Source organism: Pan troglodytes, chromosome 10, assembly GCF_028858775.2.
Source record: "Pan troglodytes isolate AG18354 chromosome 10, NHGRI_mPanTro3-v2.0_pri, whole genome shotgun sequence".
In the NCBI taxonomy this organism is placed as follows: Eukaryota; Metazoa; Chordata; class Mammalia; order Primates; family Hominidae; genus Pan; species Pan troglodytes.
The window spans coordinates 16,488,216-16,506,184 of record NC_072408.2 but is presented as its reverse complement, the minus strand read 5'-3'; the positions used below and the strand labels follow the sequence as shown (position 1 = coordinate 16,506,184).

At 35.7% G+C, this 17,969-nt stretch overlaps 1 protein-coding gene across 1 annotated transcript in view; it reads right to left on the bottom strand.

The window, feature by feature from the left end:
* Window positions 1-17,969, bottom strand: part of LOC465369 (ovostatin homolog 2) — a 40,585-nt gene that overhangs the window by 17,030 nt on the left and 5,586 nt on the right. Inside the window, 15 exon segments of the mRNA XM_063786295.1 lie at window positions 986-1,142; window positions 1,770-1,851; window positions 2,606-2,779; window positions 3,502-3,585; window positions 4,372-4,423; window positions 5,130-5,248; window positions 6,818-6,833; window positions 6,835-6,948; window positions 7,194-7,422; window positions 7,861-7,966; window positions 9,362-9,506; window positions 10,313-10,483; window positions 16,263-16,412; window positions 16,769-16,914; window positions 17,718-17,772. Coding sequence (XP_063642365.1) covers window positions 986-1,142; window positions 1,770-1,851; window positions 2,606-2,779; window positions 3,502-3,585; window positions 4,372-4,423; window positions 5,130-5,248; window positions 6,818-6,833; window positions 6,835-6,948; window positions 7,194-7,422; window positions 7,861-7,966; window positions 9,362-9,506; window positions 10,313-10,483; window positions 16,263-16,412; window positions 16,769-16,914; window positions 17,718-17,772 — 1,800 coding nt within the window.

Genomic DNA, 17,969 nt, shown 5'->3' with positions numbered 1-17,969 from the left:
GATGTGAAGATGTTTTAGAAGAGAACGTGGGAAAGTTTTGGATTTTTCTAAGAGCTCTTCTCCATCAGGGTCCTCCTGTTGTAAGGAATAAGTTTGGAATACATTAAAAATACCACAAAGCAATTTGAATACAATTTGCATGCAAATTAAATATCAGAGTGTCTGTTTTCATTCATATTTTGGTGTGGATTAGATATGCATTCTGGGTTTCAAGAACAGGAGTGATGATTATGAGGAAGGATGCTGAAGAAAAGCTCAGGGTATTTCAGGGGCCATCAGAGCATGCTAAAATGCCATGATAGGAGATTTTGAGCAACCACAGGGAAAAAAAGGAGGGGAAAGGAGATAGAAGATGGGCTGGAGATGGACAGGTATCTGCAAAGAAAGGAAGTTGGAAGGGAGGGATTTACGTAAATATGGACGGGAAAAGGGTTGGATTTTGCCAAGGATATACTTCACCTCATTTGTACTTTGGCCCCGGGGCAAGCTTGGCCTTTGAATTTTTCCTTGAGAGGGTCTTAGAAAAACTTGCTTCATTGAAACAATAGGAATTACTAGATATTCTCCCCAGAACTTTCTTGCCATTCATGGACAGGAATAAACTTTCCTTCCTCATACACTCACAGCCCCCTCCCTTTATACATCGACTGTCTCCAAATTTATGAAAGTTTCTTTTCTAGGTTCCCTTTCTCTCCCCTCCCTTCTATTTCTAGTTTAATTTCTGAAGAGGACTGACTCGGGAAGGACTACAGACTGAATAAGGCAGACAAGAGACTCAGAAGGAGTCACATCCAGGCTGTAGTTAAACATGCACGAAGCAGGAATGGTGCTGCTGACCAACCCACCACAGGCCCAGGACTGCAGTGCCTCAGAAGGTTTCATATGCACAGGAAGAATATTCATATTCCAGATCAGGAAAGCCAGAGGCAGGGCAAGGCAGGCAATGCCCAGGAACAAGGAAAGCCTGGTGCTTCTCCTCTCTCACCTCCCAGGCGTGGTTGAAAAGCTGGCCATCATTCTTAAAGCAGCCGCTTGTTTTCTGTTGGCTTGAAAGCCAGATTAAGGTCTGTTTTTGAACATTTTCATCAATGAATACATATTTTTTCATTCTCTCCAATGTCTTAAAAGTAAGAGCACTGAGCCTGTAATACAAATCACCAAAGCAAAAGTTAGATAAAGAGGAAGTGACAATGTCAGCAATTCCACAGGTTCATCACCATTGTTCCCTTTGAGTAAAGGATACATTCAACTCATCTACTGTAAACCATCTTTATTGTTAGTGGCCCTTTCCTTTGGGTCAGGAAAATATTATGACTAGCAATAAGTGGAAATTAGAGTAGGTAATTTTCAGCATGTTTGCACCCAAAGGTCCTGTTGTATATAGCCCATTAGATTATCTGCACATGGAGAGAGAAATGATGTAATTAGGTATTTTGGGTCCTTCTAATTTCACTTTCCCGAATCTATATGGGACTCTGAGAAGCACAGAGTAAGACGTGCCCTCTTCGGTGGAGTTAACCAGCGGTGCATGTATAGGGGCTGTCATGAAAGGATCAGACTGCTAAGCAAATCGTCATGAGACTGAAGGAACATTGTTGCATTAGAATTGGAATCACTAAATCTTTAGTTTTATCTATTTCTCTTCTGTAAATTGACTTTGAAACCCACTTTGCTTCTAAATCCCCACTGAACTCTATCCTCCTTCACCTCCTTGCAAGCCCTCCTCAGGTAATTCCTATATTATATAAAATAAAATTTTTATGTCTCACCATATGCTTCCTTTCTGACTCTGATGCCAAAACACACTATAGGAACCATCAGAGTTTTTGAAAGATAATTGCCTTTGATAACCTAAAATAGAACATTGTAGGAAATTATTTTTTAACCTAAGAAAGTTAGAAGAGAAAGAATAGTGCAGTGCAAGCCCTAGGTATTGGTGTTAGACACAAATCTCTAGGATGATCATTTCCATTTGAACTTCTGAAACTCAGGTTCTGTATTCATAAGGGAGAAAAAATAACTCTTACTTTACAGGATTTTGATCACAAGATAATACACATGGATATGTCTGGCTCAGTAATTGCCTCGTCATTGGTACCTACTAACTATTCGGTATATTTCCTCTAAGATCATTTTATTTCAGTGTTATCTTTCTGAGAAGAAAAACCAAAGAAGATTATTTTATGCTCCTGGACTTTTCCTTAACCTCACATTTCACAACATTGGCCCTCTTTCTGTATACAAAGCCAATCACTTCACTGCAACAGACCACAGCTGAGCAAACAAATACAGACGTTGATAGATGAACCACTGACAACTCCTAACAAAAACAATAATAACAACAATAAACAAGGTAGCTTGCAAAATACCAGGCATTAAAAAAAATTAAGTGCATAGCTTGAAAACTTTGCAGCTGTAAATTATGAAGCTAGCTGACCACACAGATTTTGAAGTCAGACGGAAAACAGCGCTAGGACTGAGAGTTCCTCGGTTCAGGTTCACTTTTATTTCACCAGACTACTGCATAAAAACAGCTTATGACATCTTGGTATGAGTAACAGTTGCTTTCAACAATTATGGGCAGAAATTACTTAAATCTTCTCACCATTAGATAAGAGAAAGAAAGCCTTAGATTGAACTTCCTCTGTCAGTTGCTCAGTAGATTTCAGATAGTCCAGAACATAAGTATCAGATGCTAGTAGGGCAGCATTCTGCTCTCCACTTCCATAGGGCATTTGGAGAACAACCAGATTCTGCATGGCAAGTCCTAGAATATCCCCTAAAAACAGGAAAAGCGGAAAGCTGTATTGTTTATAGTTGCCATCTCAGCATTAATAACTATAGACAAAAGAGGCATAGTGGAATAGGTAACATTTAAAATTAAGTCTAAATGGTGGAAACAAAGAAAGTTTTATGAAGCAATTTGAAAGAGGAGACAGCCATGAAGGGTGAAGTTAAACTGCTATGAAAAATATTTCTGAAAGTCTCATTACCAGAGAGAGGAGGAAGTTAGGAGAATGCATTTGTTTGCTTGTTTGCTAGTTTTTTTTTTTAATCAATCAATCCTATGAATTACAAAGTGTAATCCATCCCTTCCAAGAGATGTTCATGTTAATAACAGACAAAGAAGTTTGCCTTTTGTATCAACAACAAACATTTCTCCTTTTATTGAGAAAACTCCCAACGTCATTAACAGGCAACGTTAATTCGATTCTCCAAGAGGTGAATTTCATATTTCAGATTAATAATTATAAAGAACCTCTTGCTTTCTGAACACTAGTTACCATCTACCCAAGCTAAGGTTTCCTGGGAATACAGGTCTGGAAACGTACTGTAATCCCTTTAGATCCCATCAGGAAACATAGAGGATGATCTGAACAATAATTCCCTCCAATTGATAGCTTAGGAAAATCTCTCTATTCTGTTATTTTAAGGATTTTTAAAGACCACCTCAACCAAGATTTTCAAATCATAGTGAAACACAAAATTTAATCAACTTACCCACAACAGTGAAAAAGCCTCTGGCTGACCCTTCTACTACATTGTTTGGCAAGTCCAAAACTCCCTGCTTGGAGGCTTTGGCACCTAGAATGAAAATACTGATTTAAAAAATGTGATGGCTTCTTTATATCAGCAGATTTGGGGGATAAACATATTGGAAATAAGATTCCATTACTTATTTTTATTTTACAAGTTGTTTATTAGAGGAGATGAATTTGGAGTTTTGACCCAGTTTAGGATAATAGTACATTCAGAAAATGGCATATAAATCTGTGTGTTAGATTGTGGCCCCCGTTCTTCACTGGTTTAATGCCTGAACTATTTATGTATGAAAAAATGTAAAAACTACACAGACTGTAACACATAAAACAACACACACAAAAGGTAAAGCTTGAGGACTCTGATGAAGGAATATAATCAGATCACCATCAACCAGCTAAAATAATACCCCTCATGGCCATAAAACCGGAGACTGAGGGGCAGGGGCAGTGATGTATCTATGGGTTATTTTCTCCTAAGAGTACAAAAGCCAAGATTATATTATGTGCTATTGGACCTCAATCCTAATATCTCATTGTCCAATATTGTGTGACAACCATATCATAAGAGGAGCTAAGAATACACATGATGGAAAAAAAAAAATAGGAGCAGACCAGCCTCAGAAAGTGAACTAAAAACCACCTCCTGAATATTCTTTTTGATGGCTAAAATCATACCATAAAGATAAAGCATGAAACACAAGAATCCTCCATGAGTTATTTAAAGTGAAATCACAGGGCACATGGACTCATGTGGAAGGAGAGGACATGAACTGATTCTTTTGGTGAATTTTATTTAGGACTAATTTGACTCCCTAAAAGATCCTCTTACCTTCTGTACAGATAAGGAAACTCTGGGTCCTTTCCTTTTCAATACCTTCAGGCTGTCAAAGAATAACACAAACAAGCACAGAAGAATGAGTCTAGATCCTCTGTCCATGAAGGAAAAGTGATTAAGCACCAGCTCACTTAAGCATGGCTGGTGCAAGTTTATCCCTGAGAGAAGATCCAACTCATGGTCCCCTTTTGTTCATATCTGGAAGGCACGGGACATCACCGGCACCCATTTTAGCCTCTGCGTTCTGTAGCTTGGACAGGCATTATCTTGATGTCACTGTGGGACACTCTCAGCTCCTCTGATCCTGTATAGCATCTCCAGTAAACAACTAAAAGTGCTTTGTGGAGCAGGGATGTGCCAAGAGGCAAATCAAGAGTGTTCCTCTGACAAGCGCTGATTCTTGTTGAGGATGACGGGAACTGCACGGGAGTGTAGGACAAGTAGATTTGTCTCTTGAATTTGAGAATCGGAAAAAGGAAGAGAAATAGGTGTACAGGAAACATCTTGACTCAGAAACAAACAAAAAATTGTCAAGTCTGTTTCAAATGTTAAGTTTTACTATCCTGGGTGAGGTATTAATTAAAGAAAGGATGAACTTTATGCTGTTTTAATTCATTTAAAATGGCATGTCTTGTGTCAAAAGTAAATGTTGCCAACTAATTAAGTCTCTTCAATGAGAAGATCTTTTAATACAGAACCTCTTAGATGTCTGTTTCTTTTCAGGAAAAGCTTGACTGTTTGCATATCCATACCTCTACTAAGAAGCTTTGGACCACAGTGTCTTTCCAGTTTAGCTTTTGCTGCTCCATTCCTTCATTTGGGACAGCACTGCTTTGTTTGGACTCAGCAACTACAGTGATATTCACTTTACCTGGAAGACATTCCCAAATATAAATTAAATTCATCATTGGTCCCTTCTGTAATGAGAAATGACTAGAGTCTGTGAACCATGTCTTGAATTGGATTAACCAAATTCTATCATTAAGTTAATGCTTAGAACAAAATAACTTATTTCTTCTCCTTCCTAGGTATAATGTGGTATCTTCCATTTCACCTGTTCCATGATTTTCATGATTCCTTACATTAAATGATAAATTTACTTAATTAAAACTTAAGAAATTTTAGGAAAAGTAACATTTTACAAAGTTGTCTGAGTCAATTTCTTGATATTGATTGTTTATAAAGGTTACTTATGACAATATAGGCTAATAATGTCAGCGAACTAGGGCTCCTAACTTCCCAAAATCAAGCAAGCATAGTAAAATATGATATAGTAGATAGGCACTGGATTGAAATAATGTCCTAGCAAGGAATCCATTGTTTTTAAACTTCCTGATTTCACATTATGTAATTAGAACTGATCTCCAGTTTCCTTGCTTGTAAAAATTACAGGATTGAAAACAATCATTCTTTAAGGTTATTATTAGTTACGTGACTATATACCAATATACATAACCAATATATTGTTCTTTTTGTTGTTGTTGTTGTTGTTGTTGTTTTATTGTTTCTCTGTCTCAGGAAGCTTGCTATTTCACTCTTAAAACTGTGTCTTTGACTTAATGTCATAAAACTATACAAGTTGGTACAGTATTCTGTCTCAATCGCCAAGGTAAGATTTTGAAGATCTTGTGCAGTAGAAATATTGAGAAACTTCAAATCTAATAGAAAAATAGTCTGAGAACAGCATCACAACTGAGCTAAAATAATCTCATAGATATATTATTTGCTGTTAAAATAATACAATGAATATAGTACATTAAAGAAAATGACCATTTTTTAAAAGTAGTGATTAAAAGTGTCACGCACATCGTATCTAGCATTCCTTGTTTACTAGAGTTTTAAACTTTTTCCATTCCATGTATTTTCAATATTTCAATAGGAGACAAGTTTATTTTTCCATCTTGCAGATAGCATAGGCACTAAGACAATATTCTCAGTTTTTGATCTCAATCCAATCATTTAGTGTTTTTGGTATCCCCATGGCACATCTAGTAAATTTACAAACCTGACAATTCCCTCATTGGTCATTGTGATGGAGCAGCAATTTTCGTGAAGGTGGCCTGGGTTCATGATGGTAGGTGAAGGACCCAGCGAGAAGTCAAATAATTAAGGTGGCATTAATGATAACATGGCCTTCATTTGGGATATGGCATATGCCAAACATATAGTCCGTGATAGGTCATGCCAGTTGGCATTTATATTGTATTTTAATTACATTACGCTCTTGTAAAAATGAATGGTGGTTTTGATCTACACAGCATTAACAACCAGAAATTAGATTACTATAGATTAGAATTTCTAATGGAGAATTTACAATAAGAATTTTAAAAATGTGAGGGAGAAAATCACGTTTGTATAGACAATTTAAGGAAAGTAAATGGAGACAATAAATATGGGCTGGTTTTCCATGAGTGACTGCTGTAGACAGATAGCTGCTTACCCAATTTCTTAGGTATAAATAGTCCAGACGTTTGTTTTCCTCCCTCCAGCTTGAATAACCTCACTGCCATTGATTTTCAAGGTATGAATATTTGCTTCATAATTCTGAGACTCCTCCACTTGAACAGAAATCTAAGAAAACAATCATGGCAATGAGGATAGCACTGAAACACACATCACTATGAAACACCATGCTCAATACACTGTTTAAACTGTCACTGTGAATGAAAGCAATTGTATTTGTTTGAGGAATATGGACCTAAGTCTTACACCTTTATAGTAGCATTTTGCATTTGAGGATAAAGAGAATATGGAAATATTAAGAAATATTTTAGCTTTGTTAGATTTTTGCCTCCAGATCAAACAGAACAACTCACCTCTACACATGTATTCGGGTAGCTGAAGACATTGACAATCAAATCAAATTGTTCATTTTGAACAACCGAAAAGGGTGAGGCAATTTCAATAAAGAAAGCTTGGGAGACTTCTAGAGTGGTTGTAGAGGAAATGCCAAATCCAATATCGCCATTCACACAAAAGCCACTTGCCTCCCACTGGGTTATCGTATCAGGAATGAGGAACGAAAGATTGGCAGAGCCTGAGGAACTGGAAGAAGAGGTTATCGGTAAAACACATTCTTTGTCTGAACCAAGAACTTAAAATTAAGTGCAGAGCAAGCAGAAAAGTATTGACTGAAGCTCAAAAGTGAGTTATATTGTTTGGATGGGGTGTTAGATAAAAATAATGAGAGCTGGATGTTTATAAAATTTGAGTATGGAAAGGTCATTTTTCTTTAAACGCCACATTTTTTTTTAATTGGGGCAGGTTAAATCTGTCTGCATAAAATGAATAGAAGAGAAACTCTTGGTGAAGGGAAAACAATGCTAGAGAAAAAAATAAAATAAAATGTATGATAAGTACATGCAAATCAATGATACATATTTTACAAATATGGTACTGTTTTATATACCCAGGAATAAACGTGAAGAAAGAAAAAGAAAATAGAAATAAAGATACACAGGAGAGAAAATGGTTAAAACTCACTCGACACTGACGAGGTCCCACATCCATGTCTCTGGGAAGTTTGTTCTTACTGTTTGAATTATAGCCTGTTCTACATAGTCAGCATTCTCCCCTCTGATTCCACTAGCTAAAAAAAAAAAAAGGAAGAAGTACCTTATTCAGACCTTGGACTCTGCAAATTATGGTCTATATATTAGCAGGGTGTAAGGTCTCCATAAAACACCTCACTTTCCTGTATCACAGTCACTTACTATGACTGTTTTCCTGTATCACCATACATTGCCTGTTCCTCTACACAGTCAGGTACCACATAATGACATTGTGATCAATGACAGACCACTTAGACTACAGTGGTCCCATAAAGTTATAATGGAGCTGAAAAATTCCTACCACCTATTGACATCAAAGCCATCATAACGTTGTACTGCAATGCATTGGTCATGGGTTTGTGGTGATGCTGGTGTAAACAAACCTACTGCACTGCCAGTCCTATAAAAATATAGCAGACACAATTCTGTACAGTACATAATACTTGATAATGATGACTATGTTACCGGTTTTTGTGCTTACTATACTATACTGTTTACTGTTTAGAGTGTACTGTTCTTACTTATCAAAAAAATTAACTGCAAAACAGCTTCAGGCAGGTCCTGCAGGAGATGTTCCAGAAGAAGGCATTGCTGTCATAGATGATGACAGCTCCATGCGTGCTATTGCCCCTGAAGAACTTTCAGTGGTACAAGATGTGGAGGTAGAAGACAGTGATATTGATGATCCTGACATTGTATAGGCCTAGACTAATGTGTGTGTTTGCATCTTCATTTTAAACAAAAAAGTATAAAAGTTAAAGAAAATTAAAAAATAGGAAAAAGCTTATAGAATAAGAATGTAAAGAAAGAAAATATATTTGTACCCTGACTCACTCAGAGTAACTTTTAACCTTGCAAGCTCCATTCATGGGAAGTGCCCTATATAAAAGTATAACTTTTTTTATCTTGTATACCACATTTTCACTGTGCCTTTACCATGTTTAGCAATGATTAGATACACAAATAGTTACCATCGTGGTACAACTGCCTACAGTATTCAGTATAGTCACATGCTGCGGAGGATTGTAGCCTAGGAAAAATAGGCTGTACCACATAGCCTAGGTGTGTTGCAGGCTACAGCATCTAGGTTTGCGTAAGTACACTCTATGATGTTCGCACAACAATATCACCTAACAATGCATTTCTCAGAACAAATTCTCCATCACTAAGTGAAGCATGATTGTATTTCTGACATTGTATTTTATCAATAAAAATAAACTACATCTCACATCTGAAGCTAATTTCTTGTTATAGCCAAAAGCACGTCTAGTCTGTCTTAGTCTGCTTTATCCAACTATAGGATGTCTAACTGTAGCCAAAAACATGGCATAATTCACATATAAAATTTCAAAATTGTGTAGTTTATCCCAGATACACTAAATTCCACAAACCGGTTTGGTCATCCCCCAACAAAAAAATGTAAGATTACCTACATGCAATTCTAGACGGAACACTATGCATTGGACCATAATTTTCTGTTTCTAGATAAAGCGGCTTAGGGAGTGGCAGCCTTCTCTCCATCACACATACTTCTGGTTTTCGGTAATGGAGATTGGTAAAGACTTTTAGACCCATGTTCTTTAAAGAAACAAACAACAAAAATATTGTTCATTCTTTTCATGCAAGAACTATAAAAGGCCTATTATTTATATTGCAAAGATAAATGGATCATAAGTATCCATATTTTATGTGTTAACAAAGGCCTGAGAAGTTACAAGTCAACTTACCTCTATTTGACTTATGGAAAATCCCTAATTTAGAGAAAAAATTATAATCACTATGATTTATCTAGCACTTATTATGTGCTAGCATTTTTCTAAGTATTTTCCATTATTCTCCATTTCATCCTAAGTGGAAAATACTTATGAGATCAGCACTATCATTACCCTAATTAACATCAAACACACACACACACGCACACACACACACACGGCACACTCAGTAAATTAAAGAGCTGGAACCTGATAAAGTCTGTCTGATTCAATACCCTTTTCTTACACACTTGTGATGTTAATTATAAAGATTATTTCATGGAAGGCTCAGCATGTCTCATTAATGGCCTAGGGATATCTGGAGTCCACACTCTCTTAGCCTCTTGATTTGACTATCTTTGCATAAGATTTATTGTATTAATTGGAGACTGTCTCATTTTTTAAAGTGAGGTTTTGTAATTATAGCTACATGATTTATTTTCAGCAGAAAATTTTAAAATCAACAAAATTAATATCTCCTTTTTATAAGAATTTCTATGTACTCTATTGGCAGATTACAGACACGAATCTCAAAGTATAGGAAGAAAACTACATAATTAAGAAAACATTAATATGCATTATGAATACTAAAAATTGCGACGAAATATTTTCCAAAATCCTTAGTGATCTTACCCTGACAATATTATAGATATCTCCATCCCCATAGTTGCTTACAGGTGTGTAATATAAACCACTGTAGAACATATCCCTCTGAGGAATGCAAGGGTCTTCCTTGCCATCATCAAGATTGAGGCCATGGTAGAAATAACCATACGGCTCTATACTTGGAACCATGTTATACACCTATGAGAAAAAACGTTTCCCAGTAATTTTCAGCACTTCTTTTAAAATTACAAAATTGGCAAATTGTCTACTGTACCATTTATTTTTGTTCTTTTCTTTAAGAGGACGGCCATCATATTTAATCCAGTATTTTCACATAAGCTCTTCCTTTCGAAAGAGCAAACCAGTTTTGTTTTAGGCAACTGATGTAATGTTCACAGAATTTCTCAGCTTGGGCGCAGGATTTAAGAGAGAATGTAAGAAAGCAATGCCTGACTATTGATTAATCCAAGGCCCATTGTACAGACAATCAATTATAATGCTAGAATTTCTAAGTCTGGAGAATAATCTTAGCTCCCTGATTTTAAATCTTCTTACATAATCTTCTGAAGAAAACATAAAATCAACAAAGAGAACAAGTAAGGATACTCATGACTAATATCTTTAACATTACTACAATACAGAGAATACCATGATCTTCAAATTATTTCTTAGTAGAGAAACAAACACCAAATTCCAAGAGAGCTTCTACTGCTATTGCAGAGGGAAGGCTTAAGAGACTGCAGAGAAAAACAGAGCAGAATGGCATGGAGAAATGAGAAGAAACACACACCAAGTCAACTCCAGGTAAGAGAAAGTCTAGCATTGTTAAAAATACAAATCATAGTTTTCGGACTCAACAGTTCCCAGTACAGCACACAGGAAAAGGGCTTGGAATGAATGGGCCTGGAAGTGGAAGCTAAGGGGAAATAATCAGATCACAAGAAGAGGTATGCAGATCCTTGGAGACAGGGAATTTAAAAAAGGAAAGGATGTCATAGGATAAAATAACTCCCTCTACCCTCATTTCCATCACCAACATTTTAAAAATAATGCATTTTACTAAAAAAAAAAAAAAAATAGGGCGCTCTTCACCTATGAACACCCTGCACAAAATATCAAGAACTAGAAAAAATCAACTCCATACAAAGCTGCTGTAAGAGAAAATAGGAAATGCAAACCAAAACACTTCAGCTAATGAAACTTCTCCACTAAAGTCACTAAGTAAATAAGTAAACAAAGAAAAGCCAAGCCAAAATAATTTAACATGAGTGAAATATTCTCAAGCATGTATTTGAGGTATTTAAAAGGCACCATGAGTCAGAAATTCAATTAAGAAAATACAGAAATGGACAAAACCCAAGAAGAAATAAAATGAGGCTTTATTGAACTCAGGAAAACTAGACAAAATTATATCATAAATAAACTCTAAAGTACAAGGACATCAAGAGAAAATTGTTCAGAGAAAACTTTAAAAGCAGCATAGAGGAAAAACAAAAGAACAAACTTGAAAAAGAATGAATTAAAACAGGTCACAAAGTGATTGAATTGGAAAGCAGGCAAGGAAGATCCAACAAATGTACAGAGATTTTTTTAGAACAAAAAAAATGGAAAGACTAATATTTACAATTATAATTCAGTGGAACTATCTGAAAATAAAAGAAGATTTGAGCTTACATATTGCATGACTCCACTGTGTACCTGGCAAAACTTCTACAGAATAACATTCTTACTGAAACTATTAGATTAAAGTATAAAGGGGAAAAAACATTCAAGGCCTTCAGACATAGAGATAAAGTAGCCCATAATGGAAAATGAATTAAACTAATGTCAGCACTATTAAAAGGCATATTCAAAGCAAGTCAATAGTAAGGTAGCATTTCAAAAAATTTTAAAATGTATAAACCAAAGATTTAATATACAAATACCTGTCTTTCATTTATTAAGGCTTTAGAAAAAATAATTCTGAATATGAAAATGTCAGAGAACTCTATACTTACGTGATATCCTGAGGACTCTAGTAGAGAATGCACTTTTTAAAAATTTTTATTTATTTATTTCTGAGACAGGTTCTCATTCTCTTGCCCAGGCTGAAGCTCAGTGGTATGATAATGGCTCACAGCAGCCTCGATCTCCCAGGCTCAAGCAATCTTCCCGCCCCAGCCTCCTGGAGAATGAGCTTTATGTAACCAAAAGATGACTCAGCAAATTAGTAAGACTTGATGAATAGGAGAAACAATACAGAATGTAAACATTATATATTCTGACAAAAAAGGAAAGATGCAACAATAAAATGAGAGAAGAGGGAGAGAAAAGTGGAAACTAGAGATTACTGACTGTTGTGTAGGTAGCAGTTAAGACTCAAAGATTAAAAATAACTGACTAGATTTTTTTTTTTTTTAATGGAGTCTCGCTCTGTCGCCCAGGCTGGAGTGCAGTGGCGCGATCTCGGCTCACTGCAAGCTCTGCCTCCGAGGTTCACGCCATTCTCCTGCCTCAGTCTCCTGAGTAGCTGGGACTACAGGCACCCGCCACCACGCCCGGCTAATTTTTTAATATTTTTAGTAGAGACGCGGTTTCACCGTGTTAGCGAGGATGGTCTCGATCTCCTGACTGCATGATCCACCCGCCTTGGCCTCCCAAAGTCCTGGGATTACAGGTGTGAGCCACCGCGCCCGGCCATAACTGACTAGATATTAAAGTTAAGCAAGAAAAAATGAGATTAGGATATTAGGATATTATAAAATATGTAAATATAAAAATAACCACTAAAATAAAAATTCAAGCTAGCCTGAATACGCAAAGAAGCTTTAAGCAAGATAACAACAAACAAACAAACATAAAAGCTAAAGAAATAAAGTAGCTTTAAATACAATACAGAATCATAAGAAAAATAGTATGATAGAGCTGACGCCTAACACATACATCATATCAACAGAGTGAATAGACTTTATTCTCCTTTAGAAGACAAAGATATGCATATTTAAAACAAAACACAATGTTGTACTTCATACAAAAAACAAGTGAAGTGCATATTTCAAAAGGTGAAATCCAAAGGAAAAGTAAAGGAAAATAATAAGAATGCAAAGGCTGCAATCCTCCTGTTATCGGAAATCGTAGAAGTAAGGCCAAAAGACATCAAACAAGATAGAGAAGAATACTTACTGCTAAAAGCTGCAATTCATAGTAAAGGCACAACAGTTATGATTATCTATGCAGAAACTACAGAAGATGCAAGAAGAAACAGAGCACTATTTGTAGGGTATTTTAAAACACATCACTCAGCAGAAGAAGGTTAAATAAATTTTACAAAATAAGTAAGAATACAAAGGATCAAAATAATCCAACCTCATGGATAGAAAACAAACTGATAATAGAGACTATATCTTCTCAACACATGAGATATATTCGCAAAAACTCATTATATATTTGGGCACAAAAATATACCGGTGGAAATATTGCTGACCATGAAGATATAGAACTTGAAATTTAAAAGAAAACTCTAAAATAAATTCCTTTTTACATCAAAATTATAAAGTACTCCAGTAAGTAAATTTTCAGTGAAAGGGTTAATACAAACAGAAATTACAGAATTTCTGAAAAATATAAATGGTGCAATTGCTATGTATCAGGATCTATGAGATACTTCAAAAGTAGAAATCATGGAAAAACTTACAGGCTTAAAAATACCTAGCCCAGTAAAATAAATTAATGAAAATGAAGTAAATTTCTAAGTGAAAAAGCTAAAAATAACAACAAAATACAGTACCAGTAAGGAAATAATAAAGCTACAAATAGAAATTAATGTGATGGAGTAGCAAAAAACCTCATATCATATTACATCACATTAATAAATTAAAATTATATGTTTTTGGAAAACTCGGCAAAATAGGTAAACCACTAACTAATCTAACAAGGAAGAAAAAGTAGCTATCTGCTTAGGAACAAAAGAAAAACAACTTCTTCCATGACTCAGTTTTCAGCCTCATTTTTTGTCCTTTTAGCATCGTGAATTGGGGTCCGGAGTTGTTTGTATTTTTCTTTCACAATAGACTGATGTATGTAACCTAGTCTCAAATGATTCAGAAAAAATTGAAATGCCATAAACTCTGTGTGTGTGCGTGCGTGTGTGTGTGTGTGTGTGTGTGTAGGGGTGGAGAGAGTGAGAAAGAGAAAACAAGTACGGCGAAATGTTCACAAACTGGTGAATCAGGCCAAGGTTACATAGGAGTTCTCTGTGTAATTCTTGCACTTTTAAAAATTATTTAAAACTAAAAACTAAGCTTACATAAGATAATACAAAAAATAACAAACTTATAGAATATAAATTGGAATTCACCCATTTATAGAACTTCACTTGATTTATACTATTAATATAGCTATTAATAATAAACAAGGGCAACCTCTTTTGGCTCTGATATATTCTGAGACCCCTGAAAAATGCCTCTAGAATTTTCTTTTTGAGGTCCCTTGATGGTCTTTTCTTGAGGCAGTTTTCCTAAGATATTGCCACCTCCAACTGTAGAAAGAATGAGCAGAAGCTATTTACTCTGAATCCATGAAACTCTCAAGGGAAAAAAAAGGTGTGTGTGTGTGTAAATATATATGTTTATATACATATATATACACACATATATGTGTGTGTATATATACATAAACACATATACGTGTGTATATATATACATATACACATATATGTGTGTGCATGTGTATATATATATATATATATATATACATGCACACACACATATACATATTCCTTTTTTTTCTTTGAGACAGGGTCTCGCTCAGTCACCCAGGATGGAGTGTAGTGGCACGATCTTGGTTCACTGCAAACTCTGCCCCCGCCAGGGCTCAAGTGATCCTCCCATGTCAATCTCCCAAGTTTCTGAGATCACAGGTGCACACCACTGTGCCCTGCTCATTTTTTATATTTTCGGGGGAGACAGAGTCTCATCATGTTGTGCAGGCTGGTCTCGACCTCGTGAGCACAAACGATCTGCCCGCCTTGGTTTCCCAAAGTGCTGGGATTACAGGTGTGAGCACAGCACATGGCCACATTCCATATTTATAGATAAATTTACCCTTTATTTGTTGATGCCCCCTCAGATTCTGAAAGTTTCTAACTAAAAGTATTTTTGCTCCCTGAAATAGAAAACTTAAATGTATTTATGTTTTGCATTGAGAAAAATATGTTTTATATAATGATCCATAGTTATTCAATATTATTACTGAATTCTATAATTTTATACTTAAAACTGGACTTACTACAGAATGTTGAAAGCAAAATACAAAACTGTATTTTTTGGTGAGATCTCAAGTTTGTAAATTATATATGCCTTCAGAAAAGAGATTTGAAAAATTACAGCAAAACTATAAAGATGCCTAAGTGTTAGGACTATAAATGATTTTAAAGATTTCCTTCTTTATGTCTTTGTATACTTTGCACATTTTCCAAATTATACAGGTATAATATTAATCAGAAAAAATTAAATTATTAAATTAGATTTAAATATGATCATAAATTTCAATAGTTATTTATATGTAATTGTGTTAGAAATAAACGGAAAATACCCAACAATTGTTAACCAAAATAAATTGGATGTGAACTTCTGGAATTCCAGGTCTGGAAATGTCTAAGAAAATACAATATCCATTTATAGATAATAACTTTACACTGAATCCAAGCATATCCTTGAACACAGAGATTTCATTTTATTCCAGGTTTCCACATCTGTGATTACACCTATGATTTTTAAAAATCACAGTTGTAAAATTCCTAAACTGTTATAATTATCTATCAAATTCTGTATTGTTATAAGCATGTTCTTAGGATAGCCAAGAAAAATAAGTATATAATCCATGAAGGAACAAAGGAAGAAAACATTGAATATTTTCAACATGTTCAAGACATCATCTGAAGGATAAGACTTCTGGTAGTCCAGAGAAACATGAAAAACGAGGAAGTCAGAGAGCTTACACTTTCAGCTGACAGCTGTTGTTCAGATTTCAGTAGAAGGACGCTCCTATCCACAGCCCCGAGGGCACAGAATGAGTCAGGGGCCGCTTGAAGATAGAGACTAGCATTGGAACCAGGTAAGCCCTGCTCTTTAGAGAACTTTATGTTAACCTAAAATAGAGAAAAAAAAGAGATGAGAGTAGAGACCATTTTATGTAAAGATGATCTGAATACATTTAATCTCTCCTGAATAAATCCTTATAGATTTCTATACTGTATTTCCCTTGCCCACTCTCACCCTCAGCTTTCCTTGCAGGAGACCCCCTTCACCACCCTGCTGCCGTGTCAGGATTGGCACTGCTGCCAAGGATCATGCATTGTGTTTGGTGATTCTCACATCCCCTAATAATTCAATTATGCCAGCACTGAGTGTGAGTTTCCCACGTGAAGGTGATAGCAGTCAGGCGAGAAGACAGCAGGGAGCAAACTGTTCCCACTTCTCAGGCCAGAAATAGGAGAAACATCACCTTGTGTTTAAAGCACTTGTCAACCTGGAATCTGACACTGTCAGCCACAATTTCCCCACTGGGGTGAAGGGTGTAGACAAACAGGACAGCTGCAGGAGCCAGATCAGCACTGATGCTGATTGGGAACGAGAAGTTTCCATTCCAGGCTGTGTAAATAGGAGACGAAGAGATACGATGCTGAAAGTTTCCTGAATCACTGGTACACTTAGATAAAAGAGAATGGCTCATGGACAGAAAGAGTAAATTGGGCCCTGTTTTCAAGACAAATAAATCAAATAATAGGAAGTACATATACAAATAAAGAAGACTGCATAATTTAGATAATAACAATACTGGGATTTTGTACACCACTTTTCTTTTTTTTATTTTTTATTTATTCTTCTTCTTCTTCTTTAAGTTTTAGGGTACATGTGCACAATGTGCAGGTTAGTTACATATGTATACATGTGCCATGCTGGTGTGCTGCACCCACTAACTCGTCATCTAGCATTAGGTATATCTCCCAATGCTATCCCTCCCCCATCCCCCCACCCCACAACAGTCCCCAGAGTGTGATGTTCCCCTTCCTGTGTCCATGTGTTCTCACCGTTCAATTCCCACCTATGAGTGAGAATATGCGGTTGTACACCACTTTTCTAATGTACTCAATGATCTGACAATAAAAGAAACAGGTAGAACTCTCCTTCGTCAAGACATTTAGTAGCTTCCCTCAGGCTGTGCTAACTATTCCCTTCATCCACAAATTGAAATAAGTGCTTGTTCTAACTTCTTTTCACTATATATATATACACATACATATATACACACATATATATACACACACACATATATGTTTGACTAAATATATTTTCTTAATATATATAATTCCCATATATATAATGTCTATATATCCTTAACAAGAAAAAATGAAGTTAGAGCACATATTTTAAAATGAATACATTATGTATACCTTTGTTTCTGATTTCCTTTTGTCCACTGAGTAAGATAGCTCCTTTTACCATCATCTGTGTGGAACAAAGAAAACATAACATGCAATATATTATCTGATGTCATCATATTCTCATATTGTGATTAGGTAATTCATTACTTAATGGTAATTCTGTTCCATAAGATAGGGTAGCTTCCACAAGCAAATATTAAAAATAGACTTTGCATAAGTTGGAAAAGAGCAGAGAAAGCGACTAAAACTGATTGAGATTCT